At 45.2% G+C, this 26540-nt stretch overlaps 2 protein-coding genes across 2 annotated transcripts in view; one reads left to right on the top strand and one right to left on the bottom strand.

The window, feature by feature from the left end:
* The window catches only part of uggt2 (UDP-glucose glycoprotein glucosyltransferase 2), a 50872-nt gene extending 39937 nt beyond the window's left edge, over nt 1-10935 (bottom strand). Inside the window, exons 1-13 of the mRNA XM_056289823.1 lie at nt 10808-10935; nt 9791-9873; nt 9548-9678; nt 8277-8389; nt 7901-8078; nt 5241-5337; nt 5086-5158; nt 4794-4894; nt 4047-4146; nt 3471-3531; nt 3134-3225; nt 2811-2961; nt 482-601 (exon numbers count right to left, since the gene is read on the bottom strand). Of these exons, the coding sequence (XP_056145798.1) occupies nt 482-601; nt 2811-2961; nt 3134-3225; nt 3471-3531; nt 4047-4146; nt 4794-4894; nt 5086-5158; nt 5241-5337; nt 7901-8078; nt 8277-8389; nt 9548-9678; nt 9791-9873; nt 10808-10935 (1428 nt within the window). The remainder of the gene's footprint in view (nt 1-481; nt 602-2810; nt 2962-3133; nt 3226-3470; nt 3532-4046; nt 4147-4793; nt 4895-5085; nt 5159-5240; nt 5338-7900; nt 8079-8276; nt 8390-9547; nt 9679-9790; nt 9874-10807) is intronic.
* A 10208-nt stretch (nt 10936-21143) lies between these two features.
* Nucleotides 21144-26540, top strand: part of hs6st3b (heparan sulfate 6-O-sulfotransferase 3b) — a 96708-nt gene continuing 91311 nt past the window's right edge. Inside the window, exon 1 of the mRNA XM_056290020.1 lies at nt 21144-21697. Within this exon, the coding sequence (XP_056145995.1) occupies nt 21144-21697 (554 nt within the window). The remainder of the gene's footprint in view (nt 21698-26540) is intronic.

Here is a 26540-nt window from a genome sequence, read left to right as displayed (position 1 = left end):
CACAAGCAGGGCAAAATGACTGACACTGATGCTTCTGAAATGTTTGACGCTAGCAAAAATCTTTTTTTTTTCCAACACTTTCCAGCTTCCCTACTCGTTAGTTTTCTCTGAAAAATGCCATATGAACACACCGCAGACGGCGAGAATTCATAATCACCAGATGTGAATGGAAAGGGCGATGTGATCGGATGTTCATCACCCAGATAAAAACAGCAAAGGGTGCCAAAGGGCTCAGTGACACCAAGTATAACTACAACAGTATAAAACAGGGATAAATGGATTTGCAGCCGAATGAAAACAGCTGACAGGATATTACATTATAGTGTCTATAGCAAAAGGAATACTGCAACATTATGAAACAGCGTGCCAGTCCTGTTCCCCCGATCCCTACTGTTCTCAATGGGTAAGTTGGCGGGTCCCATTTCTCTGCAGTATCCATCTCCTTTCACCACTCTCACCTCTACCGATCCAGGGGACTCACCAAGTTGAAGAAGTTACGTCGAATCTGCCGGATGACTCCTGGAAAGGTGGCCCTGAGGAGTTCTTGTACACCGGAGGGCCAGCTGTGGTACATGGGGTCATTCTCAATGTCATTTACCCACTGTCAAACACAAGACAAGACGAAAACGTGGTCATTTAAAGGTACAATTTGGGGTTCCTGTCACTAAGGATCAGCCTTTTCTGTAGGTTTTTCTAAAGATGACAGCTGTCAATGGAATATCCAGTGTATGGCAGGGATAGGCAACATGGTCCAGAAAGGTCCGGTGTGGGTGCAGGTCTTTGTTCCAACCAAGCAGTTCCACACCTGATTCTATTAGTCAACCAACAGTCTTTGCTAAGGACCTTGATTTGTAGACTCAGGTGTGTAACTCCTTGGTTGGAACAAAGACCTGCACCCACACCGGACCTTTCTGGACCATGTTGCCTATCCCTGGTGTATGGTAAAAACTTAAGAAATAGCAGCAATAACAAACAATATAACAATAACTCAATGATTGTTGTTCCTTAATTATCTGTAGTGTTTTTTTCTGGCATAGTTTTGATAAACTCACATCCTACAAGGTAATGCAAGTCCCTACTAACATAATTTCTAGTGAACCCCTGCTGACTTTTTACAGGGAAAAACATCCAGGAAGCGGGAGTCAAAAAGGCCATGTATGTTAAGAGAGAGCGACCATCCCTGAACCGGGGGGGGGGGGGTTCTAAGAGTACATCTGTCACCATCTTAGGGCCCAGACACACCAAACCAACTAGCGGTGATGAAGGCTGACTGTTGCGTTCCCTCACGTTGCCTGCCGTCTGGGCCAATAAGGAGCGCTTGAGCACGCTGCAAAGACTACAGCTGACAGCAAACTAGCCAGAGGTGGAAAAACCCGGTCCAGAAAGTAAAAACCCTAACTGTGTCTTTACTCCACCCATGTACTAAACCATCAGATTGCACTGACTAGTTTCCCAAATCAGGTGGTTTAATGCACGGATGCAGTCAAGACACGGTTAGGGTTTTTACTTTCTGGACCGGGTTTTTCCACCTCTGCAACTAGCACGTACGTTCTGCACTGATTCTCTAAGCTGAACAGCCAATCAGTGAGCTCTCTCACCGATGGGCTCCGCCGATTCAACATGCTGAATCGGCCGAAATGCTTCCAACAGGGGTCCGACTATTGCCAATGGTGCGAGACACACCACAAAAACTAGGGTCACAGATGCTCACCGACGGCCCGACATTGGCCAACGGCTGGGCCCTTAGACTGAAGATGTCACTTAGAAGAGTGATGAAACGTATCTGTCAATAAACGTTGTATCCAGATGAACTGACTGTCTTACCTGGATTATTGAGCAAGCATCAAGACATCCAGGAAGCAGTTCAGAATCTTCCAGAAACACACATCAGAAATCTATTTCATTTTCATGCAGGCCACAGAAGTAGGTAAGACTTCTACAGTATCGCTTCTCAAGGCAACGGAGGTCTTGGTGAGTTTTTCTTGACAAAGGCACTGAAATAACTACCTGCTTTGTTAAAGCCACACATAATTGTTACGGCCTAAGGGAAATAATAGCTTACTACAAGGTATCAATCAATCAACGGTATAAATCAAGGTGACTGACAAAATGTGATTCAATCAAGACTCAGTCTCACTTCATTCAGTATTACATCAAATCGGTGCACACTGCAGCAGCACAGTAGAGTGGACAGAAATACCCAAGGTGTGCTAGACATGTGTCGCTGTGCTGATTTTCTACACATAGAACAACCACCAGACTGGACATGGCTTTTAGTTCGGAGAGACAATGCAGAACACCTACTGTAGCCTGATATCTGTTGCCGGCCAAACTGGCACAAACAGCACTCTCTTTTGAAAAGCTCTGAAACCTCACAAACCAAATCTGCCTTTCTGCGACACTTTACATTTCTCTGGCGTTTGCTCTCTCTCACATACACAGTCACACCGACACATACACAGTCACGAGAACACTGACTGGAATGACAGACAGCATCCGTAGTTGAAAGCGTGCATTGTTCCAGACTTAATATATCATCTTCATTGGTTTGGCATTTTTTCAGAGCATCTTGAATATTAAAACGGCCGAGGGGCCCAAGAGGAAAGTTTGCAAGTTTTCAAATTTGATCGCTTCCCTTGGCTGGCAGCCGACTTTATAATTGAGGATTCTGGCAGACTCGGGACAGTTGCAATAGCCTGATGGCTGATCCTCTAATCCACACCCGGGATGCTTAAAACAAAGCACCTGCAATGCTGATCTGGGCAGGATAACCATGCAGTTTTAGGACAGGGCTCGCCAGAATCTCTCACCATTATAGCTGGATGTCTGATGTCCAATGCATAGTTGTCTTCCACAAGGTTCACGGGTAGCCTAAGCAGCTTGCCCTGATGTTCTCCTTTTATTCCGAGGTTATGAAGACCCTCCAAGATTCGGGCCTCTCCTCTGATGATGTCCAAAATGCTGTCAAAGCAAAGCTGTAGGTCAGTTTTTATCGTTAGCAGGGACTATGGCTATGGGCTGTGGCAGAATTTGATCCTGGCGCAGCAGGATCATTGAGCCACTGGCTTCCCTTAAAGCTTCCCAGGGAAAAAAAAGAAGGCAGGCTGCCACTTCCTCCCGGCAGGCTCCTTACCTGAAAGGGTTGTGAGTGTCCAGATCGATGGACAGCCCGTTGATAAACAGCCCTGACTCGCCTGGGTGCAGCCCAATCATCTCGCTCAGTCGCTGGGAGAAGTAATTTAGGATCTTTAGTTCAATGCCACTCTGGTAGAATCGGTTTTACATATTTCTTTAAGTAAGAATAAACTGCCATACACTGAATTTAAGGTTAAAGTATTCACTTAGAATTCATGATATTTTTTAGATAGTTGAGATCTCTAAAGTGGTGCTCATGCAATAGCCAAGGACATTGTCATAAAACTGGACCACTTCTTGGACTATCTCATGGGATGTTGCTTATGACTCCGTACCTTTTGGTTCTCCTCAATTTCTTTTCTCATTTCCTGTTTTACAGCCACTCTCGTCAGTGACCTGTAGGAACAGTAAAGCATGCACGGTCACATAAGCTTTTTCAGCATCCCCCATCAGCTGTAAAGACTCAGTTTTAATCTCTAAAAACCTGTGGACCCTCAAGCCGGTATGTGTGCTAGTGGCTCACTGTAAACATCGACTACAACTCTTACTCAGCACTTTCTGCTTGTTTGTCGCAAGGGCTCTCTGGGCCAAAACAAGCAAATATCAGAAAGGCTGATTATATTTGAAAAGAAAAGGTTTTAATGTGGAAATAAATGACGTCTGTAGAAAAAAATAAGTCAATGCTCTAACAAATGGGTTTTTAAAAGCATGCTGATTGAACAATTTTTACGTCTAGACCGAGATATAAGAGCTAACACAGCTCCTGAGAAAATGAGTTTTTCCACACTTCAATTTTGCCCAAATAGTTAATTCATGCGGGCATATGCCTGAGTGAAGCTTTTGAAGCCGGGTGTGTTAGTCGCCTGTGGAATAAATGGATGAATTTTGCCTCTCTGCATAGACTGGCTTACCTGGCTTTGGTTGGAAAGTTCTGACTAAGGTCTCGCATGAGCTTCAGAGCATCAAACTTTGGCACGGACATGATTCTAGCAGCTGCCTGGAAACTGAGATCTATAGAGAAAAGGTAATGAAATCCTTAGCATTTATAGATCTACAAATGGCGTCCGTCTGAATGATAAATCTATACAAGAAAATTAAAAGGAGATCACATTTAATCCACACTGATACAGTAACATTACAGGCAGTTTTATATTGATTATTTTTAATTGATACTCACAACTTAATCATTTATTTGCACTTATATTCACTTATTTGCAGAGGTGGACACCCCGGCTTCAGAAAGTAAAAGTACTACCATGTATTTGTTCTAGCCTTTCACTAAGCACTTTCACTCTACCTGGCTGAAGAGTTGTGTTTATTAAATTCAGCCGGTGTAATGCATGGGTGGAACAAATACGTGGCAGGACTTTTACTTTCTGAAGCCGGGTCGTCCACCTCTGCTTATGTTATATGGAAATATGAGATTGAAAAGCAGGTATTCTGGTGCAGGGACAAATCAGACTCCGCTTAATTCGGCTTAAATGCTCAAAACTCTGCAGAAATGAACAAAAAGACTCACATTTCATCTCATGGTGTTATAGTACATCCTGATCTCCTATTGATAAAGTTTCTGTCCAATTTTATTTTATTTTTTTGGGGAGGGGGGGCAGGGTATTTCAGTCAAGCAGGTTATAAATTGCTGCACTTGAGTTCAGTACCTTGCAGCTCCCACACTTTGAGTGGGGCCATATCGTTGGTGCCCTCTAGGAGATGCTTGCGAAGTTCCCCAAGCTGCTCCTGCAGTTCAGGGTGAGATTTCCTTGAAGGAGGAAAGAGGAGAGGAGGAGGACACGATTGCAGTAACAATCTAGATAACGTTTTTATAAGGTAAAACTAACTAAACTGAAAGCCCACCATGTTCAGCTGCAGTAACAATAAACACTTGCATTGTCGTATTTTTTTTTCCTTTTGAAATACAACATATACACTATATCACGTTCAGATGCTTACTTTAATGTTCCAAATAGGAACCCTTGAACTTCGTCACTGTCATCGTCCTCGGTGTTCGCAACCGTCTTTGAATCTGCATGGTAAAAGGCACGGATTGTAATGTCTTGAACGCGGCATTGATACCTTCCATAGCATATCACTTGTCACCTACAGACCTTTTAATTGGGTGTCATCCACAGCTTTGTATTCAGTGCTTTTTATTGCCAGCTCAACACCATATCCAGACAAAAGCATCTTTTGAGGCTTTTGATCCTGTTGCAGGAAAGAGCAGAGGCATTATTTGAAAGGAAACCTTGAAATTTGAAAGGCTTTCACTCTGTCCATATAATTCACATGAACTGTGATTAAAACTGTCAACACCGCATTAAGGATCCTCTTTGCATTGCTTTACATCAACATAGTCAGTGCTTCCTGAAAGAATTTTTCATATCTAACGAGTCATCATGCCCGTGAACTCCTACACTGTACCTTCTGAATCTAAAAAGCAGCTCGCAGATCATTAAAAGCCAGATTCTGTCCGACAAGTTCACCATTTCATCACCGCTCATTTCAAAGCGGACTATTGAGAGAAAATATCACCCATCTGAAAAAACCTTTTTCTACAGAGACATTGTGGTTTGCAACACATGGCAGCAAAGTTGCTGACACTCAGCCTTGCCCCTGATGCCCCCCGGCCCACCCCACCACCCCACGAATCAAAGCACTGCCTCAGTGTTTCCTCAATACAATCTGAAGTCTTTCACACCTACGCTTCACTTTTCTACCCAACACATTTACTGAAGAAGAAAAAACACAGAAAAATCACATGATGCTTTTGGGAACTGAGTAAGGGCGTCTGTTATTCAGTGAGATGCTGACTTCTCTACAGAAATTCGTTTTCTTCTCTCGAACACTGGAGACTAATGCAATCCATTTGCTTCCCCGCTTTGATGACCTCTGCTTTTGTTACAGATGCACTTAGCACATAAATGCCATCATCGCAGGCTCTGGGCAGGCTGCAGCACATTATTCGCTCGCCGGAGAAGGTGATCGGCTGCCGCCTACCAACTAACCTGGAGGTGGGCAGGGAAGCTCACTGCCGACCCCTCCCACCCTGAACACCACCTTTTTGAGACTCTGCCATCTGGCGAGAGGCTGAGGTCAATCAGGACCAAAAACTCATGCCACGAGAGCAGTTTCTTCCCTGCTGCAGTCGGACTAATCAACAGGCCACCTGCCTGCGCCCCCCCCCCCCCCCCCGGAACTGATCAACATGTTCCCTCTGATCATAGCAGCACAAGAACAGGCACTCGGGATCAGATCGATTGAGGCAGGGGTCTACCACACCAGACAAGACCGAAGATGCAGGCTGGGATCAGATCGATTGAGGCAGGGGTCTACCACACCAAAGACCGAAGGTGCAGGCTGTGCAAAGATGCCCCTGGCAAAAGTCCAACACTTAGTAGCAGGGTGTAAAATGTTAGCGGGGAAAGCATACACTGAAAGGCATAACCAAGCGGTTGGGATAGTGTACAGAAATATTTGTACTGAATACAGACTGGAAGCCCCAAAGTCCAAATGGGAGACACCACCAAAGGTGGTTGAGAATGGCAGAGCCAAGGTCCTGTGGGACTTCAAGTTCCAGACTGACAAGCAGGTGCGGCTAACCAACCAGACATCGTGGTGGTCAACATGGAACAGAAGACAGCAGTAGTGATAGATGTAGCAATCCCGAGCGACCGCCCGCAACATCAGGAAGAAAGAGCATGACAAGCTAGAGAAATACCAAGGGCTGAGGGAAGCACCAGATCAGATGTGGAAGGGGAAATCCACAGTAGTCCCTGTGGTAATAGGAGCACTAGGGGCTGTGACCCCCAAACTGGGAGAGTGGCTCCAGCAGATTCCAGGAACAACATCTGAGGTCTCTGTCCAGAAGACTGTGGTCATAGGAACAGCTAAGATACTGCGCAGAACCATCAAACTCCCAGGCCTCTGGTAGTCCTCTGGTAGAGGACCCGAGCTTGAGGAAGAAACACACCACCCGAAAAAGGGTGAGAGGGAGATATATATAGTATCTACTACTACTACTTTCAGCTGCTCCCGGTAATCTCTTCCTGTCTTCTGCATCTTCCTCTGTCACACCCGCCACCTGCATGTCCTCCCTCACCACATCCATAAACCTCCTCTTTTCCTCTTCCCTGGCAGCTCCATATTCAGCAGCCTTCTCCAATTATACCCATATATAGAGGGGTATATATATATATATATATATGTGTGTGTGTGTGTGTTTGTATATATATTTTTTCACATACTTATTTTACTTTATTTTATCTTATTGTATTCTCTGCACCAACAATGCCAAGCTAAATTCCTAGTGCATGTAGTGTAGTGCACGTGACAATAAAAGAATTTCTGATTCCATCGCTTCAAAAATACAGCTCATAGATGCTACTCCAGCCCCAATTCCAAATCACAAATGGTCTTCAGTTTCTCAGTCTCAATTTTCCCCCGCCAGCAATAAGTGATACGAGCAAAATAACACAGTCACACAGGTTCTATTCAGATATCTCCTTTTCAAATCCCTGGTGATCATAACTATGTAGTTTACAATACAAAGAAGCTAGCAAGGAAGGAAAATACCTGAACATGTTGAGTCTGCTGCTACTGTGTTAGCCACTGACCCAATATGGTTCACTTTTACATGGAATAAACCATTTATAAGCAAAAGGGTACTTGACTGGACGAGACCTTGTATATTGAGAGCTAGACAAAACCATTTTATACAAAAAAGGGCATTATCATTTCTACATGGCGGGGAAAAAGCACTGCAACTCACCGCTACAAAATGACGCAGCACATACGCGAGTGCTCCTTTCTCAGCCTTCTCAGACAGCACCTTATGAAAGGAGCTGAACTTTCTTGTTCCGATCTCCGCATAGAGAATCACGACCGGCGTGTCCGTATTATTGAGCCCAGGGTATCTGTGGTCATTCTTGTACAAATACGGTTTCGGCCTGCAAACATTTGAAAATGACTTTAATGAAATGTCAAGGAAAAATGCATCAATAACTGTAATGGTTACATTAAACTAATAAAAAGTCTATAATTTAAATGGTGAGTGAAACAAATTTAAAAGGTAAACTGTTATTCAGATGTGGCTCTACTGATCAGAGGAGATGGCAGCAAATTTATTTATTTATTTATTTTGTTACCTGCCCGCAGCTGCCTTTAGGAGCTTCTTAATGTCCTTGGTCCTGCAGCTCTGTTGACCGTGGACAGAGACAAAGGCAGGGCAGGCTTCAGGCGGTGGTTCGTCACTGGCTATCTGTTTAGATGAGAAGAGAAAGGAATGTTCTAGAGCTCACTAGCTATAGCTTTGCAAAAGCACACTGCCATGGTCACGGGCTTGTCTTACTCCCATCAGGGAACCAAATGCCCATTAAAATCAATGCTTACAGCAACAGAGTTCATTTTTTTCCGCAATAGCCAAAAGCTTTTTTTCCATACAAAAACTTTGGCTTTTTCCCTGAGTTCAAATCTCAGGATTGTTGATAAATTGATTCCATCTTTTTCCTGAAAAGCCCCCTTTCACAAACACAGACACGGCAAATCCAGTAATGTCAGTTATGTCCTGTCCAATTATCGCCTCAGTATGGTCATCTCTTTGCCTGAATTGAGCTTGAAAAATGGTAAGGGGACCAGAATATGCCACTGAGTTTCTATGTTTCAGATGTTGCCTGTATTTGAACAACATGCAGTTGTTTTTTTGCTATTTGTTATTGCATCAGTTGCTCCAAACTGAAGCTACATTGCAGCCAAAGTGGGAGGAATGTTTGGCTTCTAGAATTTAAAACCTTCATCTTTGCATGCTTATCAGAAAGGAGAATATGCATTTTCACTGCTCGTGTTTAACAAGATGAGTCAAATATAACAGGTCGAACATACAAGTGCTGGGATTTTGTAGGAGCCTTCCACACCTACACTATATATCAGAAAAAAATGCTGTGCCAATACCTATGAAGATTGCTGTGCCATAGCCAGTACTTTCCTAAGATTTTGAGCCACTGATCCTAAAACACCAAATGCAATCACAGTAAAACAAAAAAAAACAACCCCCCCCCCAAAAAAAGAAATTGAACCCACACGTGGGTTTCCTCCAGGTGCTCCGGTTTCCTCCCACAGTCCAAAGACATGTAGGTCAAGTGAATCAGCCGTACTAAATTGTCCCTTGGTTTGAATGTGTGTGTGTGTGTGTGGGCCCTGTGATGGACTGGCAGCCTGTCCAGGGTGTCTCACCACCTGCCACCCAATGACTGCTGGGATACGCTCCAGCATCTCCACGACCCTGAGCAGGATAAGCGGTTTGGATAACAGATGGATGGATGGAAAGAAATTTAGTTTGGTGTGAAAGGGGGAAAAGCTTTTGTTTTTTGGTAAGCACACACTGCGAAAAACCTTCTTACCAAACTGGATGACAACATACCTGCTGGAATGCCATTACAGCTGGTGAGTAGGACCGTAAGGACAAAGCAAATTTTAGGAGACTGACTTGAAGGTCTGTGAGGAACTGCCCAGCCTTCTTGATGATCAGATTGTAGTAGGAGCGTACAGACTCTAAGAAAAACACACATTTGCAATATTGAGGCATACTGGAAATGAAACACGCCCACATAATTTAAAAATCCACAACAGCTACGTCCTTAATTGTATTTACAAGTAAGTATACCTCCATTCTTGTATACAGTGAGCTCTTTCACTGTATCAACAAACTGCCAGAATTTCTCATTCCCATCTTCTCCAATAAACTCACTGCAGAGGAGAAATTAAATTTTAGCAAGCAAAGAAAAAACAACTGGAAGCAGCAGAAACAAAAGCAGAACATCTATCTGGCTGTTATGTGGCACAGCAGCCTGTCTTATTATGCTTTGGCTGCCTAACCTTTAAGTGTATTGACCACAGAATTATTTAATAAATTCTACTAATAACTCTGACCAGCTTGTCCATTACATCTGAGTTCAGGTGTGGACCTTTAGTTATCTAACTGGTATTTGGTAAAAAAATTAAAATAATTTGAAATATGTAAGATTTCACACCTAAAGATGTTTTTAAACAGTTATGTACAAAATTTTAAAACTTTTGGAAAAAAGGGTTAGTTTGGCAACTTAATAGAATAGAGTTTGATGTATATTTTCTAGCCTTTGAGACAAACTATGTACCTTCAATAATGTTAATCGTGTGCATGGTACCAAATATTCTTATTCTGTCGCTGCATATATTATTAGGGCAGGTGCTTGTGTTTGACAGTAGTACTGATGTTGCATGGAGCTGGAGGCACACGGATTACATGAAGGTATTTCTGTAATACCTTTACACAAATACAGTGCACACTGTGCAAAGAAAAATAAATCATCATAACGAACATTATTTATATCGCTGTCAAAACAGTTCCAGGCAAAAGTAATTCAAAAGAAATGAACAGTGTTACAACAGATGTGTGAAACGTCATCCCTACTGGATATATGGGGATGAATAAAGTATTCTGATTCTGACACAGGATTGCTGTGTCCCAGGATGTTCCCAGCTTTTACGATGTAAGAAACAGCAGACAGACAAGAAACAAGATCTCGCGGTTCTGGTACAGACTGTGTATGACATGAGGGCAACGTACAGTTTAGTGTGGGTGCCACTTGCAGGAGTGCTAAGCTAGAAAATGACACACAAATTCTGTAATGAGGGGGGCTACCTTGTTTCTAGGAGAAAAGGTGTCATGGTCCACTTCGCCTTTAGACTAGCAGAAACACCTTTGGATGCGGAGAGGACATGATGGAGGTTCAGCAGCAGCAGTGATATGAGAACAACGCTCCTCGTCATCGTACGGCACCCAGACACTACCACAGCGTCTCATAAACCTAGAAAATAAAAAACCAAAATTATAATTCAACCCACTCTGCTCCACTGCTCCAAGCCGCCTCTTTACCATGGCCATTGCTGCTAATAAGGACAAACAACCGTGTCTCACACACTGCCTCCAAAATCATCGACCTGCCCGCCCCCCCCCAATCTCTGAGAGGGCAACAGCAAAGCCATCACCTCATGTAGCACACGACCCTGAGCACCCTCTCAACCTGTAGATCAGCGACCGTGTCACTGGTGATGTTACTGATCCCACTTCTGACACCACGTTCTTCACTTTGCACCCATGAAGTTGTAGCTACATGTCCATAACCTGGGGGGGAAAAAGGTCGCTTTGGCAGGAAATTTTTTTTTAAAATCTCCTTTGTCACTGCAGTTTTAGATAAAACCAAATCTCTGTGTTTACGTGCCACTGTATGTCAGGTGTTGAATACAGAGCAGTAGGCAGTGACACCGAGGTGTCGTGTGATTTTTATGCATGCGTGCAAATACTGAATGGGACAACACATCTCCTAAAGCGGGACAGTAAAGAGTACATCTAGCTCTCTAAACGATGCTACAGCAGGGCTCGTGTGGTGCCACGTAGTTGTTGTTCAACAGAGGCGCACTGGTGCATACAGTACAGGACCCCCCCACCCCCACCCCACCCCATACACAACCAAAAGTGTGACCAGCCGAAACGTTACAAAGATACGAGACAAACGTGGTGTTGGTGTTGTTGTTGTTGCCAGCTCTGTGTCGGGTTAGCCGGCACAGTTCGGGAGGGTGCAGAAAGTAGGTTCGAGTCAGCTAGGAAAAAGTGGCACAACCCCCCCCCCCACCTCCACCCCCCCGGCTGTGAATGAAACTTGACAGTTGCGCAAAGGCAAAGTTTGCGACAAACATCTTGCAGTTTAAAACACTCACACACACACACACACAGTGATGCTGTAGTAAAAAAATAATATTTTCCAAAAAAAACCAAAAACCTTCACCCTAAAGACAGCGGCAGTGCGTCCCTGACTCCGGTGCGGTCCGCCTTCTCCATACAGAGGTCTTCGGGTCTTCACAAAACCACGCCGGCTGAGCGTGGTGGCTAACGACGGCACGTCGCCGCCGGCGACGCGAACACGAGCCGCCGAGACGACGGTTCTGTTCGGGTTCGGCTCCGCTTCGTACGCGGTGCCGGACGTCGTCGGACAGACGCGCGCGAGGCGGGTTGGGAATTAAAAAAGGGACGCTTTAAATGGCGATTTCGTCCGGCAGTGCGCCGGACGCCTAAGTGACCGACGCAGTGCCCACGAATACTCGCCGGCCTGACGACACAGGCGTGTGTATTGAACGATCTCTGTTCGGTGGCGACAGAGGTCGGACACAATGTAGAAGAGAACCCGCATCACAGTCAGCTACAGGCACGTTTCGAGAGGGTACAATCACAAACTACAAGATAGCCCACAATACAACAATAACAACAAGCTACTCCTGTATTTTCCGAATGGGTGTGTGTGTTAGTGTAGATAGCGGGACCGAAAACTAAAGCACTTATGATCCTAATTCTTTTTGGAGGTGGTAGGTATTGTCTCAGAGAGTAAGGGGGAAAATCCCAGAAAATCAAAATTATGCACAATTGTGCGTAAATATGCAAAATATGCATTTTCTAAAAATGGCTAAAAACCACTTTTCTCAGCATTTCAGATGATTCTGAGCATCTTTGATTTTTTTCATCTATATAAAAAAAAATTTCTGGGACTTGAAATGTTTCGGCATTATGCAAAATATATGCATTTTTGCAAAAATTCACTTATGATCCTTTTTTTTTTTTGGAGGTGGTAGGTATTGTTCCAGAGAGGACCAGAAAAATAGCAGAAAATTCAAATATAATTATAAGTATGCATAGTTATGCGAAATATGCATTTTTCTAAAAATGGCTTACAACCACTTTTCTCGGCATTTCAGATGATTCTGAGCATCTTTGATTTTTTCACCTATATAAAAAAAATTTCTGGGACTTGAAATGTTTTGGCATTATGCAAAATATATGCATTTTTGCAAAAATGCACTTATGATCCTAATTTTTTTGGGAGGTGGTAGGTATTGTTCCAGAGAGGACCAGAAAAATAGCAGAAAATTCAAATATATAATAATTATGCATAATTATGCGAAATATGCATTTTTCTAAAAATGGCAAAAAAAACACTTTACTCGGCATTTCAGATGATTCAGAGCATCTTTGATTTTTTCACCTATATAACATTTTCTGGGACTTAGAAATGTTTTGGCATTATGCAAAATATATGCATTTTTGCAAAAATGCACTTATGATCCTATTTTTTTTTTTGAGGTGGTAGGTATTGTTCCAGAGAGGACCAGAAAAATAGCAAAAAATTAAAATATAAGTATAGTAATTATGCGAAATATGCATTTTCTAAAAATGGCTAAAAAAAACCACCTTTCTCGGCATTTCAGGTGATTCTGAGCACATTTGATTTTTTTCACCTATATAAAAAAAAATTTTGGGGCTTAGAAATGTTTTGGCATTATGCAAAATATATGCATTTTTGCAAAAATGCACTTATGATCCTAATTTTTTTTTTTTGGAGGCGGTAGGTATTGTTCCAGAGAGGACCAGAAAAATAGCAGAAAATTCAAATATAAGTATAATAATTATGCGAAATATGCATTTTCTAAAAATGGCTAAAAAAACCACTTTTCTCGGCATTTCAGATGATTCTGAGCATCTTTGATTTTTTTCATCTATATAAAAAAAAATTTCTGGGACTTAAGAAATGTTTTGGCATTATGCAAAATATATGCATTTTTGCAAAAATGCGCTTATGATCCTATTATTTTTTGGAGGTGGTAGGTATTGTTCTAGAGAGGACCAGACAAATAGCAGAAAATTCAAATATAATTATAAGTATGCATAGTTATGCGAAATATGCATTTTTCTAAAAATGGCTTACAACCACTTTTCTCGGCATTTCAGATGATTCTGAGCATCTTTGATTTTTTTCACCTATATAACATTTTCTGGGACTTGAAATGTTTTGGCATTATGCAAAATATATGCATTTTTGCAAAAATGCGCTTATGATCCTATTTTTTTTTGGAGGTTGTAGGTATTGTTCCAGAGAGGACCAGAAAAATAGCAGAAAATTAAAATATAATTATAATAATTATGCGAAATATGCATTTTCTAAAAATGGCTAAAAAAACACTTTTCTCGGCATTTCAGGTGATTCTGAGCATCTTTGATTTTTTCACCTATATAACATTTTCTGGGACTTAGAAATGTTCTGGCATTATGCAAAATATATGCATTTTTGCAAAAATGCACTTATGATCCTAATTTTTTTTTTGGAGGTGGTAGGTATTGTTCCAGAGAGGACCAGAAAAATAGCAGAAAATTCAAATATAATTATAATAATTATGCGAAATATGCATTTTCTAAAAATGGCTAAAAAAAACACTTTTCTCGGCATTTCAGATGATTCTGAGCATCTCTGATTTTTTCACCTACATAACATTTTCTGGGACTTAGAAATGTTTTGGCATTATGCAAAATATATGCATTTTTGCAAAAATGCACTTATGATCCTATTTTTTTTTTGGAGGTGGTAGGTATTGTTCCAGAGAGGACCAGAAAAATAGCAGAAAATTCAAATATAATTATAATAATTATGCATAATTATGCGAAATATGCATTTTTCTAAAAAATGGCTTAAAACCACTTTTCTCGGCATTTCAGATGATTCTGAGCATTTGGGGGGAGGTAGTTGGAGTGTGAGGGGGGTTAGGGGCAGGGGGAAGGCGGTTAGCTGGCAGGATGAAGAGGAGGGAGATTTAGACGGATGGATAACCAAACCGCTACATGGTAGCGGGGTTCTTCTATACAACAATATTAGATAGTAGTTACACCAGTGTCAGGAATCGTCTTTATGATCATAAAATGTAACGCATGCTAATATTAATCTGACGTTAATTTATAACTCAGCAATTTTGTGTGGCTGCAATGTGCAGATGTACCGTAAGTAGAACGGCTGGAGCTAGCTGAAACGCTACACCTACCTTTTGTATTAGTATGAGTTTTAACAGGAGCTGTGGTTACAGCCTAGCAATGTAGACTTATTTTGCATCATGTGTGTAGGCTTCCTAGGTATGTGTGTTGAAACTTTTAAGAGCTGCAGCCACCAGACTGCAAGAGATTCAAAGTCTCACTACTCGGACATCAAAAACTACATTAATCAGCCAATTGGTGGCGCTATTACAACCAATGTTCCGTATTGGCCAATAACATCTAAACAGTTTCTCACAGAGAAAATCCTTGCGTCCATAAACTGTTTGGAACTTGTGAAGTCTAATCTATATATCACTTTATATACAAGCCAAACTGGAAATTTCACCATTTCCATTTTTTACTTAGCTATTCTTCCAGTGGTGTTTTGTTTTGTTTTGTTTTTTTTTTAAATAAAGACTTCAGACAATTTCCAGTCATTGAGCTAAGTGGTCGTTTAATAATGCATGCATGGAGAGAAATCAACGCACAGCTTAGACAGCTCAATGCATTCCCTTGCATCTCTAAAGGAAGATGGGGAATTATATCTTTTAGTCATGAACATCTTGATTCCTTTCATCATCTGCTGCCAGTTTTCCCCACATATATATTGTAAGAACACAACCAGTACAGAAACCTTATATGTGAGACATCCACACTCCTAAGTCGTTCATCTGATTCTAACGAAACCCGGTGCGAACCATCATCAGACTGTCCTCCATTAAAGTTGCCAACGTATAACTGATAGGCCAATTGGTTTGGCTATTATCAGCCAGTGAACTATTAACAAAATATGGCCTACATGAAATTGGCTGTAACGCACTCACCCTTCATCTAATAAAATCAAAATGTGACACTCGTGCTGAGGAGTCTTTACTGAGCATGAATACCAAAGTGCTTTGAGTTCTACCCTTGGGGGCCACCACAGACGCAATTAAAGTTCATTTCATGTAATTGATCCCTTAGATTTGTTTAAAAAAATCTTTTGTTATATTGTCTAGGTCAAATGTATGTATGAAATTTGGTCATAAGTGATGAAAATAGGTGTGGCTCATTACATAATGACTGACTCTCCATAAAAGTAAAAAAAAAATCATTAATTAACTTTTCTGGACACGCCCACAAATATAACTACGAAAAAAGCTTTGCCTGACTGCAACCTGTACTCAATTAGAAAGTCCATTATTCTCACATTTTGGGTTAAAGCGCAACCAAAATAGGTACTAGGGTTGGGCGATAAGACGAACAGATCTCTCTCTCTCACACACACACACACACACACACACACACACATACACACTCGCACGCACTGAAGTAGCTTGGCATACACAAACACACAAATATGCAAACAACTACACACACACACACACACACACACACACATATGCACATTTCTTAAGGCTGGGCCTACACACACAGCACCTTACATCACACACTATTTATCATTATTACTGCTTTTTTGTTCTGTCTTGTTGTTATTCTATTAGTTTTGTTGCTGCAGTGTTGAGGAGTTTAAACTCAAGAATTTTTCTCTCTTGTACTTTTATAATGAGACGTAACAAAGAATCTTGAGATCTTGAGTTGGCTGAGGCCAATCAGCGGGTGGTTTTTGTCCTTGAGGGGGTGATATTTTGCATAATATTTGTCCTTTTATTTTGCTAATTGGCTGTTGGGAGTTCGGCGATGTGCAAGTTCTTGTTGCAGATTTATGGGTCTTCCACAAAACAGGGCAGTGACTAACGTCCCTTTTCCACTACATGGTAGCGACTCGGCTCGCCCTTTTTTTCGTTTTCCATTACTGGAAAGTGCCGGCATTTTGGTAACTTACCACTTTTCCGGTACCACCTTTGCCGAGGTTCCAAAAAAAAAAACTGTAGCGGGTACCAAAATCAATGCAGACCTTCCTTCTTTTTAAAAAAAAATCAACGCAGACCTCTGATTGGTCAGAGAAACGCGTCACTGCGTCATTTTGCGTCACTGCGTCATCAATGCGCGCCTATCACCCGGCATTTTTAAACACCGAAGCCGTCGAAGCGGAGTCGTCTTAAAAGTACAATTTGAACCGGGCGTCGCTATGACGACCAGCTACACTGAGGGGGGGGGTATTGTTACGGTAGTGGAAAACGACATAGAAGCGAGTCGAGTCGGTACCATGTATACCGGAAAAGGGGCATAAGTGACAGTGAAGCCGTTTGTAGTGGCTGCTGTCCGATCAATTGGTGCTGAAAAAAGGAACGTCAATTCATAAATCATATTTGAGAACTAGAGCAAAAACCGTATGTGTAGTTGTGCACCCTGATCATTTAATAGCAAAGTTATATATCCCGCTGTTTACCTGTTTGTTCACGTGGGGGCGTCCTTCTCCGACGCCACCGGACTTCTGATTGGTCAGAGAAACGCGTCACTGCGTCATCAATGCGCGCCTATCACCCGGCATTTTTTAAACACCGAAGCCGTCGAAGCGGAGTCGTCTTAAAAGTACAATTTGAACCGGGCGTCGCTATGACGACCAGCTACACTGAGGGGGGTATTGTTACGGTAGTGGAAAACGACATAGAAGCGAGTCGGTACCATGTATACCGGAAAAGGGGCATAAGTGACAGTGAAGCCGTTTTTAGTGGCTGCTGTCCGATCAATTGGTGCTGAAAAAAGGAACGTCAATTCATAAATCATATTTGAGAACTAGCGCAATACCATATGTGTAGTTGTGCACCCTGATCATTTAATAGCAAAGTTATATATCCCGCTGTTTACCTGTTTGTTCATGTGGCGGCGTCCTTCTCCAACGCCACCGGACCTCTGATTGGTCAGAGAAACGCGTCACTGCGTCATCAATGCGCGCATATCACCCGGCATTTTTTAAACACCGAAGCGGTCGAAGCGGAGTCGTCTTAAAAGTACAATTTGAACCAGGCATCGCTATGACGACCAGCTACACTGAGGGGGGTATTGTTACGGTAGTGGAAAACGACATGGAAGCGAGTCGAGTCGAGTCGGTACCATGTAGTGGAAAAGGGGCATAAGTGACAATGAAGCCGTTTTTAGTGGCTGCTGTCCGATCAATTGGTGCTGAAAAAGGAACGTCAATTCATAAATCATATTTGAGAACTAGAGCAAAAACTGTATGTGTAGTTGTGCACCCTAATAATTTAATAGCTAAGTTATATATCCCGCTGTTTACCTGTTTGTTCATGTGGGGGCGTCCTTCTCCGACGCCACCGGACCTCTGATTGGTCAGAGAAACGCGTCACTGCGTCATTTTGCGTCACTGCGTCATCAATGCGCGCCTATCACCCGGCATTTTTTAAATACCGAAGCGGTCGAAGCGGAGTCGTCTTAAAAGTACAATTTGAACCAGGCGTCGCTATGACGACCAGCCACACTGAGGGGGGTATTGTTACGGTAGTGGACTGCACCGCAAGGCGACATCACTAACCGCTCGGCTAAAGGGTCAGACCCGTTAGCTAGGGGCTAACGTGTCTTATTAGTAGTTTACAGTATACCGGAAAAGGGGCATAAGTGACAGTGAAGCCGTTTGTAGTGGCTGCTGTCCGATCAATTGGTGCTGAAAAGGAACGTCAATTCATAAATCATACTTGAGAACTAGAGCAAAAACCGTATGTGTAGTTGTGCACCCTGATCATTTAATAGCAAAGTTACATATCCCGCTGTTTACCTGTTTGTTCATGTGGGGGCGTCCTTCTCCGACGCCACCGGGTCCCCCCCCCACCAAATCGTGTCGGACAGCTGTTCAGTTTGTTGCTTATCAAATATCTCAAAGTGATTGCTTTTGTTCAACCGCAGAAGAGTAGCCTATAGGCTGCAATGTTTCCCTAAAATTAGATTTTCACAATAACATCGGCGCAAATTGTTAGCGTTAGAACGTTTTACCAGCACTACTCGTTTGCAAAGACGGCGATTTGTTTCATTTAGGTGCCGGTTTTAAACTAAAATAATCCCAAATGGGGGCTTTTGGTGCTCTCTTTCGCGACGAGCTCTCCCATGATGGCATTCGCTGAAAATGGCCGACGCGCAAGCGCGCGCGGGGGGGCGGGGCTAACATATCGGCAATGGCCGATGGTTGGGCTGACGGTGGCCGGTAGGGAACATTTGACGTATCGCCCAGCCCTAAAATAGGGCCACATTTTGCCCCCAAAAAACGCGTGAAAGGGTTTTAAAATTTAAATACGTGAGCAGACGGCGACTATATGTACTTTACTACAAATCCTACTTTACACAGCAAATGTATTACCGCGCCAACTGTTCGACCAAATGTCTATCACCATATTTCAAGGAAATGCGGAATAGCATCATACCAATATTTGATCTCCAAAGGCTTCTACTATAATTTTTCATTCAGGCCACAAAAAAAATAAAAAATAAAAATGTTATGACACAGACTGTCTCAGGTGGGATTTTATGGACCGTGCAAACTACTAATAAGACACGTTAGCCCCCTAGCTAACGGGTCTGACCCTTTAGCCGAGCGGTTAGTGACGTCGCCTTCTGGTGCACTACACCCCGTATCGAATCCCGCGCCGGGCAACAAAATAACCGGTTACATTGGTGGCAGCGGCGGGATCCGGAAGTGTGCAGATCCTCGGAAGTCTCTTCGGAGCGCGGGAATAACAAAGCGCGAGGGCGCGCTTCCGGGAGAGGGTGACGACTGTAAACTACTAATAAGACCCGTTAGTCCCTAGCTAACGAGTCTGACCCTTTAGTCGAGCGGTTAGCGATGTCTCCTGCGGTGCGGGCGATACGAGTTCGCTTCCCGGCCGCGGCAGTTTCTGTGGTTGCGTTGTCCCCCCCCCCCCCCGGATTCGCTACAATGTTGTGCATAGGTTGTGGCACTTTTCTCCTTTGTCGAGAAAATGCTCATATAAACAGGGTAAGTAGTCTAAAAACTTGAAATAATCATTCATTTTAAATCTGTAACACCATCAAACAATAGGCCACATATAAGAGCTCCTCAGCATTCGCTTTTTGGATGTCTATCGGGCAACGCGCCAATACGTTTACTCAATTAATTGGCTTAAGTTTGACACCTTCTGGTCTACGAGTGTGAGGCTTCTGTTACGCGGACTTGGAGCTGACCATGGTGCTGAAGCTATAATTAATTGGCAGCATATTCCAGCAAAGATCTTATCTGTGCGCGTCATAAACTTTTAATTTCATTGTTTTATCAAGACGGGCTATGACCAGGGTCTACGGACTAAAAGTGTATAGGGGGGGGGGAGGGATATTAACCCGTTAAATGAATCAAAGGTCACGCAGAAGTCATCGACGCGCTGCAGATCGACGTGTCTATATAGGAGCCTCCCGCACCGTGCCGAACCTCAGTACGGGACGCGCCGGGTGAACGGGATGGTGTGAGCTCTCTCCCCCCCACCCACCCCCCAGCCCGGCGGCGTCGACACACGGCGCTACGCCTTCCGCGCGGATGCAGCATCCTCCTCCCGCGCGCGCACGGGCGTTTCGAAGATGCTCCAACAGGGATCCGACCCGATAGATCGAGACCGCGATTCGGACCCGCGGGGGGGCTTTGGGCAATTCCGTGGAGATCCGCGTGTTGCCGGGATGAGACGGACCGGTATTTAGAACGGGAGAAGAAGAAGAAGGAGACCCCCCCCCCAACTCCGCGCTGTCTCGTTTCAACTTGACATTTCAGCAGCGGCGGCGGAGGAGGAGGAGGAGGAGGAGGAGGCGCCGGTGCTGATGCGGCTCCGCTTGCCTTCAGAAGTTGGCCAGCCGAAGGAGGAGGAGGAGGGAGGAGGAGGAGGACGCCGCCAAAATCATTTCGTGCCACGACTTTTCCCCGTTTGGTCCGGATTTTGCGGGCAGCGCTCTCGTCACGGTGCGGACGGCTCGGAGACCCGCGGAAGGAAGGAAGGACGCTTGGCTCGGTCCAGATGATGCTGCACGAACGGATTTAACAGCCCGCACGTTGTCGCCTCGATCAACATGTGGCACCGGGAACATCGACGGGACGCTTCACCGGTCTGAGCCCTGAAGGAATGACTCTCGGGACAAGGGGTGGGGGGGTGGGGGGTGGGGGACAACCACACTAATGAACTCGCGGCGGGTGATTCTGGCTAATTCGCGGCAATGGAGTGAACGCACTATCCCCGATACGATGGATGAGAGGTCCAGCAAGCTCATCTTGGTCCCGGTCCTGGCCGTTCTCTTCGTGATGATAGGCTACCAGTACATATGTCCCGCGGGGGGGAACTCGTGCCACTTTAAGACCGGCGGCGGCGGCGGCGGCGGGGACGCGAGCGCACTTTCCGCCCCGTATCGGCAGGAGGGCGACGACCTCTACAGGGACCAGGACCTGGAGGAGGACGGCCCCGCCAGGCTGCCGTCGAAATTCAACTTCACCGAGCGCGACCTGGAGCGGCGCGTGGAGTTCGACATCAGGGGCGACGACGTGATCGTGTTTCTGCACATCCAGAAGACCGGCGGCACCACGTTCGGCAGACACCTCGTGCGGAATATCCGCCTGGAGCAGCCGTGCGACTGCAAGCCGGGCCAGAAGAAGTGCACGTGCCACCGGCCGGGCCGAGACGAGTCGTGGCTGTTCTCCCGGTTCTCCACCGGCTGGAGCTGCGGGCTGCACGCGGACTGGACGGAGCTCACCAACTGCGTGCCCGTCATCATGGACAAGAAGGAGGCTCAGAGGACCAGGAGGTACGGGCTGGTCGGAGACAGTGCGCGCGTGTGAGTGCGTGTGATTGCGTGTGTTTTCCTTTACTCGTTAGAACCAAATGTCCTCTTAGGCTTAGTGAAATCCCGAACCCCCTACCTACGTCCTGGGGATACTCTGGGGTCCCCCATGAGGACGAGGGATATTTCTGGGCTAGGGGGGGGGGGTTGAGGGTTTAACAACTGGGGTTATGCTGAGGTTGGGGTTTATTGAGGGTTGCATTTCTGGGGATTGTCACGTTTTTATTTTCTGGTTCATCTTGCACGGTTAGGGTAAAGGGTAAAAGATTAGGGGCAGTTTTAAGGTTCGGGGTTTGGGACATGGGGTTTTGAGTAGCCTTCATTTTTTTTTGTTGGTCTCCGTGAGGATGTAAACACACGCGTGTGTGTGTGCACGTGTGTTTATCTGTGCATTCTTGTTTGACTATCTTTGTGAGGGCCGGTTTTTAACTATACAAGGGAGAGTTTATTTGTTTACTTGTGTATTTGTGCAAAGTCAGGACATTTTGGCCAGTCCTCACTTCTTTAACGGTCTGCTTTAGGGTGAGGGCTTGGTTTTAGGGTAAAGACCAGAAGCAGGTTAGGTTAGGTTAGGTCAGGGCTAGGGTAAGGTAGTTCTGATGGTTGAAGTTAGCTTTAAGGGGCTAGGGAATGGATGTAGTCAGTGAGGGTCCTCACATGTATAGCAAAACAAACTCAGTGTGTGCATGACGTGGGCAGGGACAGTAGCATACAACCCACTGGCCAACTTGAAACCTCTTAGCGGACGGAGATGGATGCCCTCATCCACGAGGATGAAAAGGCACCGGGGGTAAAATCAATGGAGGCCTTTACCCCCCTCCATCACGCATTCCGGGGGGGCATTTGGCTGACCCCAATTTTGAATAAGAGCATCTCGGGCTTCCGTGCAACGATAATGACATTATCACAGGTCAACGGACAATGTGGGTTTGGTCAGTGACATTTCCTTTTGTCTGTGAAGAATATCTTGGCCCTGGCAGAGGGGGGGGGGGGGACGGCAGCGCCAGGACAACTGGGGGGGGGGTCATCGTGTAAAGTGAGGTAGACGACAAAAAGAGAACCGATAGTCTGCACGTCTGACATTTTAGCCGGGAACCAAGTAAGGGAACAACTGAGACGCTGCGGCCGACAGATGCTGCACACGGACGGGGGGGAGGGGGGGAGGGGAGGGGGGGGAATCAGTGGAAAACAATTTCAAAATTACAACTGACATGCAGGAATCCGGTGCTGCTGTGCACGGACTCCCTCCCCGGCTCTCAAGAACACGCGCACTCATTACAGGGCGACTGATCACAGGCAGTCTGCGTTTACTAATCACTCGGTCTGCGATGGTCTCATCAGCAACTATACGCCAAGTCTACAGTACTGGGTCAGTCAAACCCCAGCTCTGTAGAGTACTCTAGACCAGTGGTTCTCGACCTTTTTGGGGTCCTGGACCCCCCCTGCGTATTTTGGATCTACCCTCAGGACCCCTCCACCTGATCTTGGGGAGGGGGGTTGCAATTTGATAGAAACAGTAGAAACTGCATTTTAAATTGCATTATAGCATTTATTCACTCTTTGGGGCAAAAATAAGAGCTTTCAGTTGTAACTTAGATATAGTTAACAAAACAGAATTCTTATGCAGTAACTTTCAGATATATGTAACAAAACAGAATATGTATTCAGTAACTTTCAGATATATGTAACAACACAGAATATGTATTCAGTAACTTTCAGATATATGTAACAACACAGAATATGTATTCAGTAACTTTCAGATATATGTAACAAAACAGAATATGTATTCAGTAACTTTCAGATATGTGTAACAAAACAGAATATGTATTCAGTAACTTTCAGATATATGTAACAAAACAGAATATGTATTCAGTAACTTTCAGATATATGTAACAAAACAGAATTTTTATGCAGTAACTTTTAACAACGCAAACGGGAGCGAGATCTCTTATTAAAATACAGTAAATTACACTGGTGAAACAGATTTAATTAGAGAAAAAAGTCCTGTTACCCTTTATAGTTTAGGTAGATAAAGGTCTCAGTCACATTTGAGTAAAATAATCCCGTTTCTATAAACGTCATAGGATCTTTTTTTTTTTAAAAGATTTTATTTTCACGGACCCCTTGCAATGACACCACGGACCACAAGGGGTCCGCGGACCCCCGGTTGAGAAACACTGCTAAAGTACTAATGCGATAACTGTAGCAACCTCTTCCTCACACCTCACTCCATCCTACACACACACACACAGACTTCTGCAGCTGGTCTCAGTTGTGTGGTTGGTTGCCGAGGTGATGGGCTGTGTGGAAACGAGTCGAACGGCTCCGGTCGTACGTGTTTTATTTCAGCTCCCGCTCGAAATCCTCATCACCGTCATACCGGCAACGTGATTTGCACGTGGGAATACGGTGCATGAAGCGTCCTGTGTCGAGCTGGGCTGCTCGGAAAGTCTTTCCTCGCGCCCTTTAATGGCGATGACGGAGCTGGCGATGACGCAATAATGACGATGGAAACTATCATTATCATTATTATTGTCCTTCTCCTCAGTGTGATCTACGATGGAGCGGCGCGTTTCCAACGATTACACCCCCCGCGTTGTCCGTTAGCTTTAAAACAACCCCAGGATGTTGGGCAGAATTAACCCAACTCTCACAGAGCGCCACCCTCAGTTTGCGCCGTCCTCGATGCAGGACTCGGGGCGTTGCGCATGCGCTGGGTAATACGCCGGACATGTGTTTCTGAAGGACACTGGCCATGGGGATCGCCGGTTCGAATCCCCCCCCCCCCGTGCTACCTCCGGCTTGGCCGGGCGTCCCTCCAGACACCATCGTCCGTGTCTGCGGGGTGGGAAGCCGGATGTGGGTACGTGTCCTGGTCGCCGCACTCTAGCGCCTCCTCTGGTCAGGCGGGGCGCGATCCTCCCGCGCGCCACGTCCCCCTGGCGAAACTCCTCGCTGTCAGGTGAAAAGAAGCGGCTGGCGACTCCTCGTGTATGGGAGGAGGCGTGTGGTAGTCTGCAGCCCTCCCCGGATCGGCAGAGGGGGGGTGGAGCAGTGAGCGGGACGGCTCGGAGGAGTGGGGTAATTGGCCAAGCACAACTGGGGAAAGGGAGGGAGGAAGGAAGGAAGGAAGGAAGGGAGGGAGGGAGGAAGGAAGGAAGGAAGGAAGGAAGGAAGGAAGGAAGGAAGGAAGGGAGGAAGGAAGGGAGGAAGGGGGGGAGGGAGGAAGGAAGGAAGGAAGGAAGGAAGGAAGGGAGGGAGGAAGGAAGGAAGGAAGGGAGGAAGGAAGGGGGGAGGGAGGAAGGAAGGAAGGAAGGCAGGAAGGGAGGGAGGATGGAAGGAAGGAAGGAAGGAAGGAAGGGAGGAAGGGAGGAAGGAAGGGAGAACGGAAGGGGGGAGGGAGGAAGGAAGGAAGGAAGGAAGGAAGGAAGGAAGGAAGGAAGGAAGGAAGGGAGGAAGGAAGGGGGGAGGGAGGAAGGAAGGAAGGAAGGAAGGAAGGAAGGAAGGAAGGAAGGAAGGAAGGAAGGAAGGGAGGGAGGGAGGAAGGAAGGAAGGGAGGGAGGGAGGGAGGCGCATACCGAACCGGCAGAAGAACAGAACCGCAGAACCGGCTTCCTGGAGCGCGTGAGGCGCCGCGCGGTGCTGGAGCAGAGAGCTGCCCTGCAAAACGGGGAGACACAGTTGCACGTGTTAAACCACCGGGACACGAGCACATGACTCCTCTCTGCAGCGTTTCCCTCTTCCCGGGAACACGCTGACCGGATGCGACAGCCCTTCAGTTCACAGCTGCAGCGTGGCTCCTGCACTCGCAGCCTCCCCGGCCCCCTGTCCTGAAGTGGGCCCCGCCAGCTATTCTAAGATATGCCGCCCCCCCCCCCGCTTCTGCCCAGCACGGCGCGGCTGGCGCGGCCTAAACAGTCGGCCGCCGCCTTACGCCGGTCGCACTAAACGACCGGGAGTCTCATGCAGATTTCGTCTCAACATGAGTTTCGCCCGCGAGCTGCGGCCACGTTAAGTTCCCCGAGCTCGTGCGCGCGCGTTCATAAATCCAAAATGGGACCCAAAGAAGGGATTTACCCAAATCCGCACAATAGCTATCGTCTAACGCAGTGGTTCTCCACCTTTTGGGGTCCTGGACCCCCCCTGCGGTATTTTTGATCTACCCTGAGGACCCCTCCACCTGATCTTGGGGGAGGGGGGTTGCAATTTGGTAGAAACAGTAGAAACTGCATTTTAAATTGCGTTATAGCATTTATTCACTCTTTGGGGCAAAAATAAGAGCTTTCAGTTGTAACTTAGATATAGTTAACAAAACAGAATTCTTATGCAGTAACTTTCAGATATGTGTAACAAAACAGAATATGTATTCAGTAACTTTCAGATATATGTAACAAAACAGAATATGTATTCAGTAACTTTCAGATATATGTAACAACAGAATTTTTATGCAGTAACTTTTAACAATGCAAACGGGAGCGAGATCTCTTATTAAAATACAATAAATGACACTTGTGAAACAGATGTAATTAGAGAAAAAAGTCCTGTTACCCTTTATAGTTTAGGTAGATAAAGGTCTCAGTCACATCTGAGTCAAATAACCCTATTTCTATAAATGTCATAGGATCTTTTTTTTTAAAAGATATTTATTTTCACGGACCCCTTGCAATGACACCACGGACCACTAGGGGGTCCGCGGACCCCGGTTGAGAACACTGAACGTCACAATGCAATAACCGATTGGGTTGAGAAAAACGTATTTTATTCTATCAAAGTTCTCTTTTTGAGCTTTTCCCTGCTCAGCTATCAC

Source organism: Lampris incognitus, chromosome 11 (assembly GCF_029633865.1).
Source record: "Lampris incognitus isolate fLamInc1 chromosome 11, fLamInc1.hap2, whole genome shotgun sequence".
Lineage (NCBI taxonomy): Eukaryota > Metazoa > Chordata > Actinopteri > Lampriformes > Lampridae > Lampris > Lampris incognitus.
This window is presented reverse-complemented; position numbering and strand designations above follow the sequence as displayed.